This window comes from Phalaenopsis equestris, unplaced genomic scaffold (genome assembly GCF_001263595.1).
Source record: "Phalaenopsis equestris unplaced genomic scaffold, ASM126359v1 Scaffold001370, whole genome shotgun sequence".
Taxonomy (NCBI): Eukaryota; Viridiplantae; Streptophyta; class Magnoliopsida; order Asparagales; family Orchidaceae; genus Phalaenopsis; species Phalaenopsis equestris.
In genome coordinates, this window is record NW_018165809.1 from 412,793 (window position 1) to 426,969 (window position 14,177).

Consider the following 14,177-nt stretch of genomic DNA (forward strand, 5'->3'; position numbering starts at 1 on the left):
ATTTCTGGTGGTTGGAACAACAATGATAAAAAGTTGCAGTGCTAGAATCAATGGGACAGCGAAGAGGGATGCTAGACAGTAATGGTGGCGAGGATGGAGGCGGCAGGGAGACGTGAGGCTGCAGGATACAGCAGAAGTGTTGTCCGAGGAAAGGGTGGCAACTGCAACAGTTACGGCGATGACAGAGGCGATAGGGTTGTTCTGGAGGATGGGAAGGTTGAGGATAGTCACCTCCTCGGAGCGAGATACAGTCAGAGCACCACCCGTCCTCCGATGCAGCCCTAGAATGGAACACGAGGAACGCCTAACAGAAAAATCATGAATAACTAACCTAAAAATTGAAAAAAAACATATTAATAGACTTTGGGTAAATGCGAGTGGACCCACTTCAAACAGACGAGAAATTCACATAAAGGAAGTGTCGACTGAATCTCCTGAACTAGTTCAAGCCATAGCCGCGTTGTCTAGGGTCGTGGGACGCAACTCCCACGTTGTCCTGCACCGCAGGTGGGACGCCTGCATCATCTAGAGTCGCGGGACGCGACCCCTGCGTCATTTCGCGTCATTGGTGGGAAGCCCGTATCAATCTCCCGGGGTTGGGAGAGTTTTGATCACAACTGTCAAAGCTTCTGGCTTCTAGCAGCATGACATTAAGTTGACCACATTGAAGGTAGCGGAGCCGTTTTAATCTTTTGGTAAGTCAGCCATGAAGGCGCTGTTATTCCAAAACACACCCTGGTAGAATATATATTTATCCACTTTTAGGACAACCTGAGCTGGCAAATAGATAAGTATTCTCATGAATCAGTTCTCAAGCCATTACATATGTAAATAACTTCTCCCACTTCTCGTGCTCTACTGGGCGTATCTAATAAAAAAATATATAAAGAGGAGTCAACTCTAGAACAAAATCTATGATAGACTAAGTACTCTCACTAGCAACCACTCATGAGAGACTTCTTTTTCTCTAGTGAAACCTGAATCCCATTGATAAACTTTGCTCCCCACCAGGCTCCTAAGAAGATTTCAAAAGTTGTGGTTCATCTCTCCAGTCTGGCCATCTGTTGGTGGGCACACTACCAAACTGAATTTAATATTTAAATAACTCCAAAAAGCCTCCAAGCAACAGTATAAAAGCTTCTCTTTTCTGACATGTCAGACCACTTTCAAGGATAACCACCCAATACTTGAATTGTTGGTCAGAATGTCTAACAAGTCTGTCAATAAAGGTTGTCCATTTTTCAAGTATTGGCTTGTCGAACTCACTATCTTCTAAAACTATTAATTCTGTCGGGATACTCCTCATAGGCCTAGCTTGAATTACGTGCATCTCTCCCTTATCAGTAGATAACGGGTATTCATTTCTGCCCTACATTCTTCTTTGTTTGTTGTGTCATTTCCCATTTCTTGAACAACTCACTGGTTAGTGAAATAGAACATTTCCCTCGTTGTATAATCAAATTCAATATGCACAAATACGTACCACTTAAAACACTTCCTACTTGGGACGAATATGGGAATGTTGGTTGGCTAGAATTAATTTCTACTTAAGCTGAGTTGACTTGGATGCTCCACTAAGTGTACTCTTGCTACTCAATCCTAGGGTTGAACTTGGCTTGTGAAGTGTGGTGGCCTTCCGTTAATGCGTGCATACTACATTAAATGTAAAAAAAGAGTACAAAAAGTACAAAAAGTACAAAAAATAAGCCCTCGATCCTGTACAAAAGAGCTCATGTCATTCTTGAAAAATTGTCTCTCCACTTTTGAAGCTAGGGTTTGCACATCTTGTCTGCAATAAACTAGTAGGTATTAGCATTATATCTCTCATTTCATCTTAAACCAGATAGTGATCTTGTCTTTTCTCACAGCACATATGCTTCAAATTTTCTCACCAAACAAACACTCTTCTTTTAACTTGCTAGAAGCTAGTTTCAACATTATGTCTGATGGGATCCTGGTACTTGAAGAAAAATTTCACGATGTGGAGCCACTCGATGAACTCATCCTAATCCAAATGACTGTCAAAATGTGGCAAATCCACATTTTACTTCAAAATTTTAGGCTTCTTAGATATTTCAAATCAAATCTTAGGGGTAGAGTTTCCTCAACCTTCAATCTAGCAAGTCTCGTTGTAGCTAGGGGTGAACCTTCTGAACTGTCTACTCTAGAAGGCAACAAACCTTTGTTCTAGTTAGAAGATTTTTCACTGCATATCTTTCACAGAAATTTTCTAAACATTTCTTTGAGGATTTCTCATAAACAGCATTATGGCCTTTCCACCCTTTCAAAAGTTAGACATTTGTCTATTTGGTGGCGTGGTTAGGATTTGGGTGTAGGTAGATGGAATAGGATGTCTAACGATGGTAGCAGGCGGGATCATTGGAATCACAAGGGCAGCGATGAGGGGGGATTACCACTTATTCTCGGATACAATCCTAGAAAGAAGCACAGGGGGATGTCGACGACTATGCTAACAGAAAAATCATGAGAACATTATATTTATAGATTTAAGGTAAATATGAGTGAAGCTCACTTCAGATATGTGGGAAATCACTGTAAACGAAGCGTCGACTGGACCTCCTGGACTGATCCAAGCCATAGTCACATCATCTAGGGTTGTGGGACGCGACTCCCATGTCATTCAACATCGCAGAAGGGACGCACAAATCATAAAAATGTGTATTTCACTTTTAAAAAGTTAGAAATAGTAGTACTTTTATGTAACAATAAGGATATGAGTGTTATATATACAAATAAGAAAGTTTTAGATATGTAAATACATAAAAACTGTGGGATATGTATGTAAATGTCATTAAAAAAACAAACATATGACTAAATTGACATAAATTTCGAAATTCAAAGTCTACAGTCATATGATTCATATGCTTAACTCTAAAGTATAAATGACATTAACATATAAAAACAAACAAAATTTGACATTGAAATGAAGCAAGACAATAGGCGAGTCAGCATAAAGCTGATAAAGATAAGTGGCAAGTTAGCAAAGGAAACGAAGAATGGCAATAGAGTCTCGAGCAAAGCGAGCGGAGAATAAAGATAGACATAATGTGAAGAAGATAATAGTGGGTTGGGCTTAGGGATTTGATGTTTTGTGAGCTTATAAGAGAGGAATTAATTTAAAAAATTTAGCATAAAATATTAAAAGGAAAACAATCCTTTCATTCATATTTTTATTAATAGACAGGAAAGATATTTATAATTTGATGCTATCAATTAGTTTAAGTTATATCATGGTGTTGTCGTCCTGCAAATATGGGGTAAAAGAAAAGACCAAGAGCTCGGCCAATTCCTCAATTTGCAAAGCATATATGTCTCGTAGGCCAAATGCTTCTCCTAGCTACTACAAGGCAATTTTAGCCAGCCCTAACCCAAGGTGAGCAGCAGATGAACCGCAAAGCACCTTTTTAAAGCAATTGCTTCATCCAAGATCCCACCATAAAAATTATGGGTGAGTTGTATTTATCTAATCTTTCTTACATATACTAAGTTAACATTTTCAAGAGCTTGGGCATGATTATCTCCAACATACACAGAAAAGCATTTTGCGTTTTATATCTAATATATTTTGTGAAGGAAGTTATTGCATTCTCTATTTAAGGACCCAAATCTTCCGAAATACATGTGATAACCCTAGAAAACTATTATAATGTGGTTTACAACCTTTAAGCATCTTTTATTTGCATATCAAAGCATGCTAAAAGGTTTTCACTTCAAAATAATCATATATTAAAAAAATTACAAGTAAGATGTTCTAACTGATAGCTCATCGTATTGCACATATTGTGGCAAGTGCATTAGGCACCCAATGAACTTGTGCCATCTTTGTATGCATACCCTTAAACGTCAATCAAAAGAATTAAACTTACGAATATATGAACAGTACCTTCCTACAAAGTGGTTTGGGATACTCCATCTGTTGAATTAATCGATAATGTATGATCCTCTCAATTAGGTTACTAAACGGGGCATATGTTTTATGAAGTTTGCACTAGCTGTATTACTCGCTTCTAGATCAAATGTAAAGACAATTTGCTAAAGCGCCCCATCAAAATATTTCATGCATAAGGTCATCGTTACTCTCCTTTAGCATGACAGCCCACATTCATCATGCCTGTGCAGTTGAGTGCCTCACACACACACACTCCTCTCCATCACTGCAACTTTGCTAGAGCTGGGGCACCAGCTCTCTCACAACATCAATTCTTACATGCACCTTCATTGTGTGCTCATAGCACAACTACTTTCGATGGTTCAAGTGCCAAGCTGCCTTTCATTTTTGCTTTCAAATTCTTTTGGTCACCAACGACACCTTGCATCGGTGTCCTATGAATGGCTGTTAATCCGTGCTCAACATATTTTTTGTGAATGGAATCCACAATATTTTCTCTTGCTCAATTCATTTCAAAACTCTCAGAATGTCACTCATGTCGTCAACCAAAATCAATATTTTGATAATATGTTTTCTATATACTCTAACAGATCAATCCTATAAGCGTGAAAAACAGCTATCTTAGCTCTTAAATCAAATATATTAATCCCCTGGCACCGGCCTCCTCTAGCATTCATCCACTTATGTCTCCTCCAACAGTTCTAGTACACCGTGTTTTCTCTTAGGATACACCTCCTGCTTACAAAGCATATGCTTGCACTTCTCATCCTCATCCAATCATTGGCCTTCAATTTTTATCAGTGAAACTCAATCCCACCGCAACATAAGCAAACTTCTACTTTTCAGGGTAGAACTGCACTTTTTTCACTGAAGATGAGATCTAAAAATCTGCAAGTCCAATGGCTTTTTATTTGTAATGGGAAAATTTACTTCGGGTCATCCTAATCTAGAAATTCTTCGCAAATTTATGTCGGTGTTACACCAAGTTAGTGACTTCTCTAATGAGCTCATTTATCCTCATTGTATCATCATAACATTACGTTCAAGGCTACTTGATGTGAACGCTAAAACGGACTACTCACTTTGACTCCTTCGAGGAACCACCTATTACTTCCTATCTGGGCTTATTTCCTCATCTTTGCCTACATTATTTACCCTACCAATTTAAAATCCCAAAAATCTATTTTTGGATGTTGCTAAAGCACATATCTTCAGTGCAATTATAGCAAGAGTTCTGATTGAAATAAATGATTCTATTCCTCTTGAAAATGAGGTAAAGCTATAAGCAGATGGTAAAATTTGAAAGAATTTTTTCCTATTTATTTTGAAGAAGTTTTGATTACAATTACTCGTAATATTTCAAGAATTGTTTGAAACCAAAGAAATCAAACAACTAGAAAGAAGTTGAGCACAAAAATGATCAAACTAATTCTTCAAATATAATGGTTGCAGCTCCTACTATATGAGGTTTGTACTCAAATTTTGGAACAAACTTTAGACCATTCAATCAAAACAAAGGCTTCTGTATCTAGCCCAGCCAGTCCCAGGGATATGGTCACTTTGTCAATTGCAAGCATGATCATTAACCAAAATCCTCCTAATAATTTAACCCCTCACCTTATTCCTATCAATGAGGATATCGATGATCATGCTCTAGAACCGCCTCATAATTTCGACGAGTCTTCAAAGCATATTAAAGTTTTGATGGATAAGAATTTCCAAATCAAAATCTTCAAGAGAAAAAGCAATAAAAAAAGATCAACAGTCCCATAGGTTCACCAAACTCTAAGCAAGACATTGCAATAAGAATTTATAATTTTTTTCCTTTTCAATTGAAGGATTCTTCATCCTATGCATTAGGTTACGTGTAAGTGTTTTTTTTTTATTATTATTTTTATGCCTTTTGTTATACTCATAATATTAATTGTTTATAAAATTATCAATTCAGAAAAAAACCCACCAAAATGTCCTTTCATTTTCATGCATATAAAAACTCAACGCAACTCGCCAATCCACTTTAATTACCATCCACTTAACATTGGCTCATGTTGTATGATTACAAATGAAAAAATTTGATAACCTGAACAGATACTAGGACCCTTAGGTCAGTCCCGGTCCTGTACCTTCTAAAGTTCTTCCAAAATCTTTAGTGTTACACCACAAAGACGGCTCAAGCCTGGTTGGACCACCCTTTTAGCCCTTTACTAGCACGGGAAGGAAATTATCTAGTCAAGGTTGTCAACTGAAATGCAAAAATCCAAGGCAAATATCTATCAAAAGAAACAAACTGGGAAATAATATATACATGATTATCATTACACGAGATAAGGAACCAACCGTTGTATGTGGTAAAAAGACCAGTTTCAAGAAAATAAAAAAAAGAAAGTAATGAAGTCCACTGATGAAAAGTCACAAAAAAATTATTAAATTTCGCACAAACATGCAACAAAAGTGTGAAAATCAATGGGCCATATAGCACGGATCTTTATGGCTAATGTCATGCTTAGCAATCAAAAGTGCTGAAGTACTAAACAAACATATGCTCGTAGGAGTTGCAAGGAAAAATAAGGATAAATAAAATGTAAATAGATGGACCAGAACACAGCACATACTGGCTCATTACGGCCATCTATGGACCTTGTCAAAAAATGAGAAGTACCATCATCTAATAAAAAGACCAGTTTCAAAAGAATAAAAAAAAGAGAGTAATGAAGTCCACTGATAAAAAGTCACAAAACAATTATAAAATTTCGCACAAACATGCAACAAAACTGTGAGAATCAAAGAGCCATATAGCACAGTCCTCTATGGCTAATGTGATGATTAGCGATCAAAAGTGCTGCAGTACTAAACAAACACATGCTTGTAGGAGTTGCAAGAAGAAATGAGGATAAATAAAATGTAAGTAGAAGGACCAGAACGTAGCACATACTGGCTCATTGCGGCCATCTATGGACCTTGTCAAAACATGAGAAGTACCATCATCTAATATTATTCGGACTTGAACAGTTGCAGAGGAAGCTGCACTAGCAGCTGCGGCAGGGGGGCAGCTGCAGCAGCTTGAGCCTCTTTTGCCTTCTTAGATGAGCCTCCTTTAAGTGTGATGGGTATTCTAGGAGCCAAAGCAGTTTCTAATAATGCATATCTATCACGACAATTATCCCAAGCAAACAGCCTCCCAGTCCCTGAATCAACAACAGACCAATCACTAGCCTTGTAAACTGCAAATGAAGGAATATCAGGCCAAACAATTGAGACATATCTGCAAGAAAACAAGAGGAAGATCACTCAGAGATAGATGGAATAATATTTTAAATAAAAAAAAAAAACTAGAACTAGCATTATTTTTTAAAGATGCCTCTGAAGCATGGCAAGTAAAATAAATCAAAAGGATAGTTTCTTTAAACAATAAGTAGATATGTTAAATAGAACTCAAAGAAGATAAATCCAAAATAAAAGTTAACAGAGTATGTCTGTGTGTGTGTGTGTGTGTGTGTGTGTGTGTGTGTGTGTGTGTGTGTGTGTGTGTGTGTGTGTGTGTGTGTGTGTGTGTGTGTGTGTGTGTGTGTGTGTCGTGAGCTCCGCTAGGGCTTCCAATGGCGATTTCGATCGCAATTGATTCTACCGCTGGAAGGAGCTGAATCGTCGACTCTCGCTCCATCCGTTTGTGTCTTCGTCGGCGTTGATGTCGCTGCCCTCTACTGCGCGCGTCGTCGTCCCTCGATATCGCTACACCTGCTCGATATCGCTCCTCGCAGCTTCGTCGCCTGCGCCTGTTCTTCTGTTTCGGCGCTGCTCTGCTTCTGCGCCTGTTTCGGCTTCGTTGCTGCTGCTTCTGCGCCCGCCCAACGGCTCCTATGCATTTGGCAGTAGTTTAACGACAGCCTCTAACCTCTAATGGCATTTCCTTCTTCTATGGTGGAGTCGGACAAAGTCTCCTTTGCCCACGTAGTGGGTAGCCCTCAAGTGGAGTCCGCAATGAGATTCCCCTCAAGTTATAAGGAATCTCGTAAGGGTACTGATGATTGTCCTTTTATTAAGAATGGGAGCAGGAAAGGTGGAAAAGAAGCAATCTTTTTCTCTGAATCAGAAATTTCTACTCTGACGGAAAAATTCAAGTTTGCTCTTATTAGAAAATTTCAGTGGGGGGCACTCACCTATGAATGTTATCAAAAAGAGTGTTGATGATCTTAAACTAATAAGCAAGTGGAAAGTGGGACTCATGGATAGGAGACATTTGTTGATCCAACTAACAGTGGCTGAAGACTACACCAGGATTTTCTCCAAGAAATATATTAATATCGAAGGAAAATCAATGAAGTTACTCAAGTAAGCTACTAATTTCGACCCAAATCATGAAACTCCCACAGTATCGGTATGATTTAATTTACTTGGTCTCAAGCTGCATTTTTTTCACCATCAGGTTCTCTACTCTATTGGGGTCATTCTTTGGGATCCTCTTAAACTAGATTTGTCTACTTTCAACCTAACCAGACCCTCGGTGGCCAGAATACTTGTGGAAAGGGATATTACTTTACCTGATGTTATTGAAGTCTGGCTAGGCACAACCCATAATGGTTATTGGCAACAAATCGTCATGGAACACAAACCCCCATATTGTAACCACTGTAAGATGTTTGGTCATATCCTTGTTAAATGTCACAAATGTCATCCTAATTTGAAATCTAAAGTTCAAGTAAATAAGGATGGGTCTAACCCCACTGCTGTGGACATTTTAGTTCCAGCTAAGGAGGATACTACCAGACATGAGGTGTCTGTTGCCCTTGAGGATCCCCCTTATGAAACTGTTGTTACTGCTACTGCGAGGGATGAGATGCTGGCACCTACAAAATCCATACAAAACAATACTGATGGACTCTTACCAATAAATGATGATGTTCAGACTGATAATCAGGAGAGCCTCGCAGCTCCACTTCTTCAAGAAGTATCTGGTGTAGCGGCAACTCATACTTCACATATTCCAGAACCTACTGTGGGTACTACTGTTGGTAATCCTTCTTCTTTAGCTCTACCCCATCAGGGTGATTCTTCGGAGGAGGAATGACAGGTTTAGATTTCCAGGAGGAAGAAGAAGAATGAAGATCTACTAGAGCTTAGGAGTCTTATGGATGATACTTTGGTTACTACAGATAATGGTCAGCACCTTACCAATTTGCTAGTTGGATCCCTACCGAGAACTAGAGTCAGAGGTAAGACTAGATTGGGATGACCCACACTGTTTCAGTGCCAGTGTGGTTTTTTGAGTTTTTTCTTTTATTTCTATATGTACCCATCTTTTACTTTTTTTGATGTGTTATATCGTGTGGGTTGGGTGTTTAGGTCCACCCATACAAACATATCTATATATTTATCTTTAATATATTAGCTCTTGGGCTTTTTCAAATATATATATATATATATATTAATTCCATTAAGCATATGAATAGATTCATACAATAGTGATTAAAAAGTATCTAATGTATTAGAAGTATATAATAGATACAAAGCTTTATAAGAATGGAAACTATAGAAATAATAAAAAAAGGCATGATTAAATATAGCAGTTTGAGCTTCATTCCAAAGAGCAGGCGTCTGCAAAAGAATAGTACGGTCCTAATAAGTTGTTTGATATCGGAGTTGTTTTTAGCTTGACTCAGGAAACAAGAATTTTAATAAAACTCGAATTTCCATTTGTTCCAAATGTCATGTAGAGTTTAAATATATCACAAATTGCTTAGGGATACTGTCAATAATCATTACATGGATACAAATGAACTTAAGAGGTATCTTTTGTACAGAATACTATAAGTAATTGAGAGCATGATGGGTTACTTTGAAACTTTTGCAAGATTAGCAGTGTATGACAGTTGAATTTATCATATTCTAGGGTAAGCAAATTGGATTCATGGTAAGTGACTAACTTTCCAGAACTGCTTACAGACAGAATTGAGTATGAATCATGAGGTGCAGGCGTGCTGATATGCTTCCTGGTCTGCTTAACAACAAGTGGCTCAGTTGAGTCTGCCCTGGATCTCCCTGTTTCAGATAAGGAGCCAGTACTTCCAAGGGAAGGATTGGCAGTGTTGGAAAGCTGAAAATTAAGTAATTTGAGCTCTCTTTCAACTATATACACTGCAGAGTGTTCTCTGCCTCCTGAAGGTGATGGTAGAGGAATAACGGATGGAAGGGATCTAGCATCAAGCTCACAAAGAATAACACCAATATTGGTTCCAGTTGCAACAAGGTGTGGTTGCAATGGATGAGCAACCATGCAATAAACCTGCAAATCATTTAAATACTTTTAATATGAAATGAAATCAAAACTAACTAATAAACTTACTATTGTGAAAAAAGCCATGCAGCTTGTAATAAATTAATAAAAAGTTCAAGTTGCCATTGAAAAATTGCACAAGATTGAAAAGATGGCTAAAAGAAAAATACTAACAAATTGTACAAGATGGAAAAGACAGCTAAATGAAATATACTAACACTCAGAATAACCAGGGCATAAATGAAACCAAGCATGAGCAATCAAGATACACATGAACCCTCACATACAAGCTAATTTTTTCAGCATATTAGCATAACAACAAATTTGGTAAGGGGCACATGCTTGTCACATCTGTTGTGATTCAAGATGGCCTTCTCAAGCAGAATATTAATTAGTTGAGTCAATGATCCATGCCATTATCTTTAAAACATACAAAGCAATCAAATCCAAATATAATCCATGGGAATGTTCTCTCTGGATATAATTGAAAAAAAAAAATCTACATATTCATATTGAACTTGAGAATTGAGATATCAACAAAAGTCATTCGGCTATCTTTTCTCCTTTATTTAATCTAGAACAAACCTTTAATTAGCTTGAATATGTAATGCCAGTTTTTCTGCATCCAAAGATACTTATAAACTCTATTAAAAAAAACTACTAGATAATTATAATATTACTGCCACACCTATCGTTGTAGGCATTGGAAAGAAGCTACTCTAAGCTCTGAACCTCCACAAAACGAATTCCCAAAGTGTTATAAGAGTAAATACCCACAATTCTGTCTATCCCCTTCATCTACATGGGATTACAAATTACACTGTGAAGGCCTCCTAAGAAAGTGATTCTATAAAAATGTAACTACATTGGTAGAAAATAGTAAGAAATGGAAAATGGTTCAAAATGTTGAAATACTTGCGGTAATGTTTGTATACAAGTTGATATGCTAAAATGTAACTTTTAATGTCACTAGTCAGAATGAGTCATTATAATTAATCTTATTCAAACCAACGAGATTAATTTATGAATCAACCTTCTTTGTGCATTCATGTTAAGTGTTAAATAAGGATAAACTCTAGTTTGCATCAGTCATTGTGAATAAATTCAAGCCATGTTAGCTTCGGCCTATCCGCCATCCTTTCTTTCGCATTACCTTTACCATCTTGCCTTCTTAGTTCATCTTTTGCCTTCCATTAAACAAGTTTAAATATTTAATAATCTCTCAAGAAAATACCATTTGAGAGATTTCCTTGTAGTTTTCTTCAGTAGATTGAATTTATACCTAACCAGGCTCCCTCTTATATTGAATCAAAATTTAGTAAAATCTAGGGTTAAAGATTTCAATTGAGCACTAGAAGCCATAGTAATTATACATCTTGATCGCATGCGAGAACCCCAAACTAAGATAGCTACTTAGTTCAAGCATTCATGGATGCTTGTTGGGTCCACAAGACTTGGCAGATAAGTGTGGGAGAGGGAGTCATGACCCGGCCCATAACTTAGAATTATTAATCAAGAAAGGAACAATTGATCTATTGGTGAAATAAAATTTTCAAACAATAACATACTTTAATCCAAATAAATTTGAAGAGCCGCTAATTAACAAATTAAAAGTTACATTTCTAATTGTTGATCTCACTTTCAAAATACATTATCTCCTCTAGAATTCAACTTATTCAAAATCTTAAACCTGAAAAATATTAAATCAACATAATGAGTTATCCTAGAACATCCAATGAATTAATCACATTTTTAAACTATAGTAATGCAAAGAAAAGAAGACTATATGTTTGTTGATCATTCATATTTTATTTTAGAAAATCATATAATAATATAATGCATGTATTCTTGACATTTCCCCAATAGATATGATCTAAAATTCTATATACTTTAATATTTACTTTACTTTTCAAGATTTAATTTTTAACTTTACTTTTACTTTATACACTTAAGTTTCACATCTATCTCGAGAGCACCGTCGAACATAATCAACACACACCTGGCTGAAATTATGCCATCGATGTAATCACCCGGCCCGATAATTTAAAATTAACCAAATCAGGAACTACGATAAGACAATATTACAATTAAATTACTTTCCACTTTTTTTAATTTTCAATATAAAAAAGCGCCACTAAGAATCCACGAAGTACAATACACATAAAATCGAGAACATACAAAAATAATAACATAAATAGTAGACATATCAAATCAACATATAACTGTATATCACTACCCTGAAGAAAACAGTGCAAGAAGAAATTTCAATCACATAATAATATGATATCTATCAGTTGTAGTCATGATCATGTCAATTAGGTCTCTCTAATCAGATATATCAATCTATAATTTTTTTTTCCTAAAAGAAACTATTAATTTCAATATTAAGTTTTCTCGACTTGGGAAGCAATTATCATCTTGAAATGTAATAAATTCATATAAAAATGCTATATATGAATGACTAAAAGAAATATTGTTCATAACTTTATAAAAATGTAAGCTTTCATTTTAAATTTATTTATTCCCATTTCAATTTAAGTATTAATCATTTTTAACATCTTTAAAAGTCATGTCAATTTTACTATCATACTTGAAAGTATTATTAAAATTGTACCCGTAGATGCCTCAAGGTACACCTTTATCAATTTTTTTTTATCGTGCAAGGGTACATCAGATCCTCTGTTAGTACAGTCTAAAGGTACTCTTGTATGACTTAAAATTTTGCATTTCATTTCTTTTAAGAACTTTCATTTAAGGTCATTGAAACCACCATTTTACTTTTTCAACTTTCACTTCATTTATTTTAGCAATTCTTTCATTTAGAATGACTTAGATTATTAAATCAAGTGTTAGTAATAATGCATTTATTCATTAATAAAACCTTAATTTAATACATACTAGAAATTAATTACTCATCTTATGCCTTAAAAAACCTCTTCAGAATGTGGAAGAGTATGGGTGCATATTCTGGTAGTGACCGGCAAGTGGAAGTGTATGCAGCCTGCGGTAGCGAAGGTAGGAGACGGAGGCAGCAAGGGGAAGGGGAGGACTACATGGAACATAGGTTAAAAAGTTGTCCGGAAGCCTACAACATGTACGGTGCGGCCTAGAGCGACGTGGGAGGAGACAGAAGAAGGTAAAAGACAATAACACTGCTTCAAGTAATAGATACAGCTAAAGCACCACCTAAACCCTCGGATACAACCCTCGAAAGAAGAAAATTGACGTCGGTGGCTATCCTGATAGAAATATGAGCTAAAAACTACATTCCAAACCCTAATACAACACATATATAAGAAATGTCTAAAAAAGAATGACAGATAATAGAGAAGAAAACATAAGAAAGGAAAACGGGATTGATTTGACACTTCCCGCATTATAGAATTTCACGGTACAATAGTAGCTACAGTACTGCGTCCACAGTAAGCTCCCGCATCACAAATTTTTCCATATTCATTTTCTATAACCAACATTTAACATATGAAAAAATCACAAAAAAATTAAATTAATACAGTACAATTAATTTACCTCATTATAGGTTGTCAGCATCTATTATAAACATTATCTCTCTTATTAATTATATTTTAATAAATTAATTACACCAAAAAAGTTAGTTTAAAATAATTGTAAGATAACGAAAGCCATTAAATACTCACACTATTAAACTACAGTAATATAAGAAAAAAGAAAATAACATGCATGTCAGTTCAGCTTTTTATAAATAAGTATGAAACATCTTATATTTTAAGAATATGATCACTTATGATATTTCATGGTATTTAATAAATTTTATTGTATCAATAAAATACATATATCATTTTATACCTACAAAGTCAACATAGAAACATTTAAAAATTATACCAATAAAGATAACTTTAATATCAATATATTTTTCAATTTTCGTGCATGTGTACCTTAATGTCTCTCCCGATATCATAAAAAAGATGACTCCATCATAGTCAAGCACGCACATACAAGCATATATATATATATATA

General features: G+C 35.8%; 1 protein-coding gene across 1 annotated transcript in view; it reads right to left on the bottom strand.

Annotated features, from left to right (window-relative positions):
- The window catches only part of LOC110034171, a 112,474-nt gene that overhangs the window by 48,634 nt on the left and 49,663 nt on the right, over positions 1-14,177 (bottom strand). The window contains 3 exon segments of the mRNA XM_020738465.1: positions 6,843-6,958; positions 6,961-7,172; positions 9,832-10,190. Coding sequence (XP_020594124.1) covers positions 6,843-6,958; positions 6,961-7,172; positions 9,832-10,190 — 687 coding nt within the window.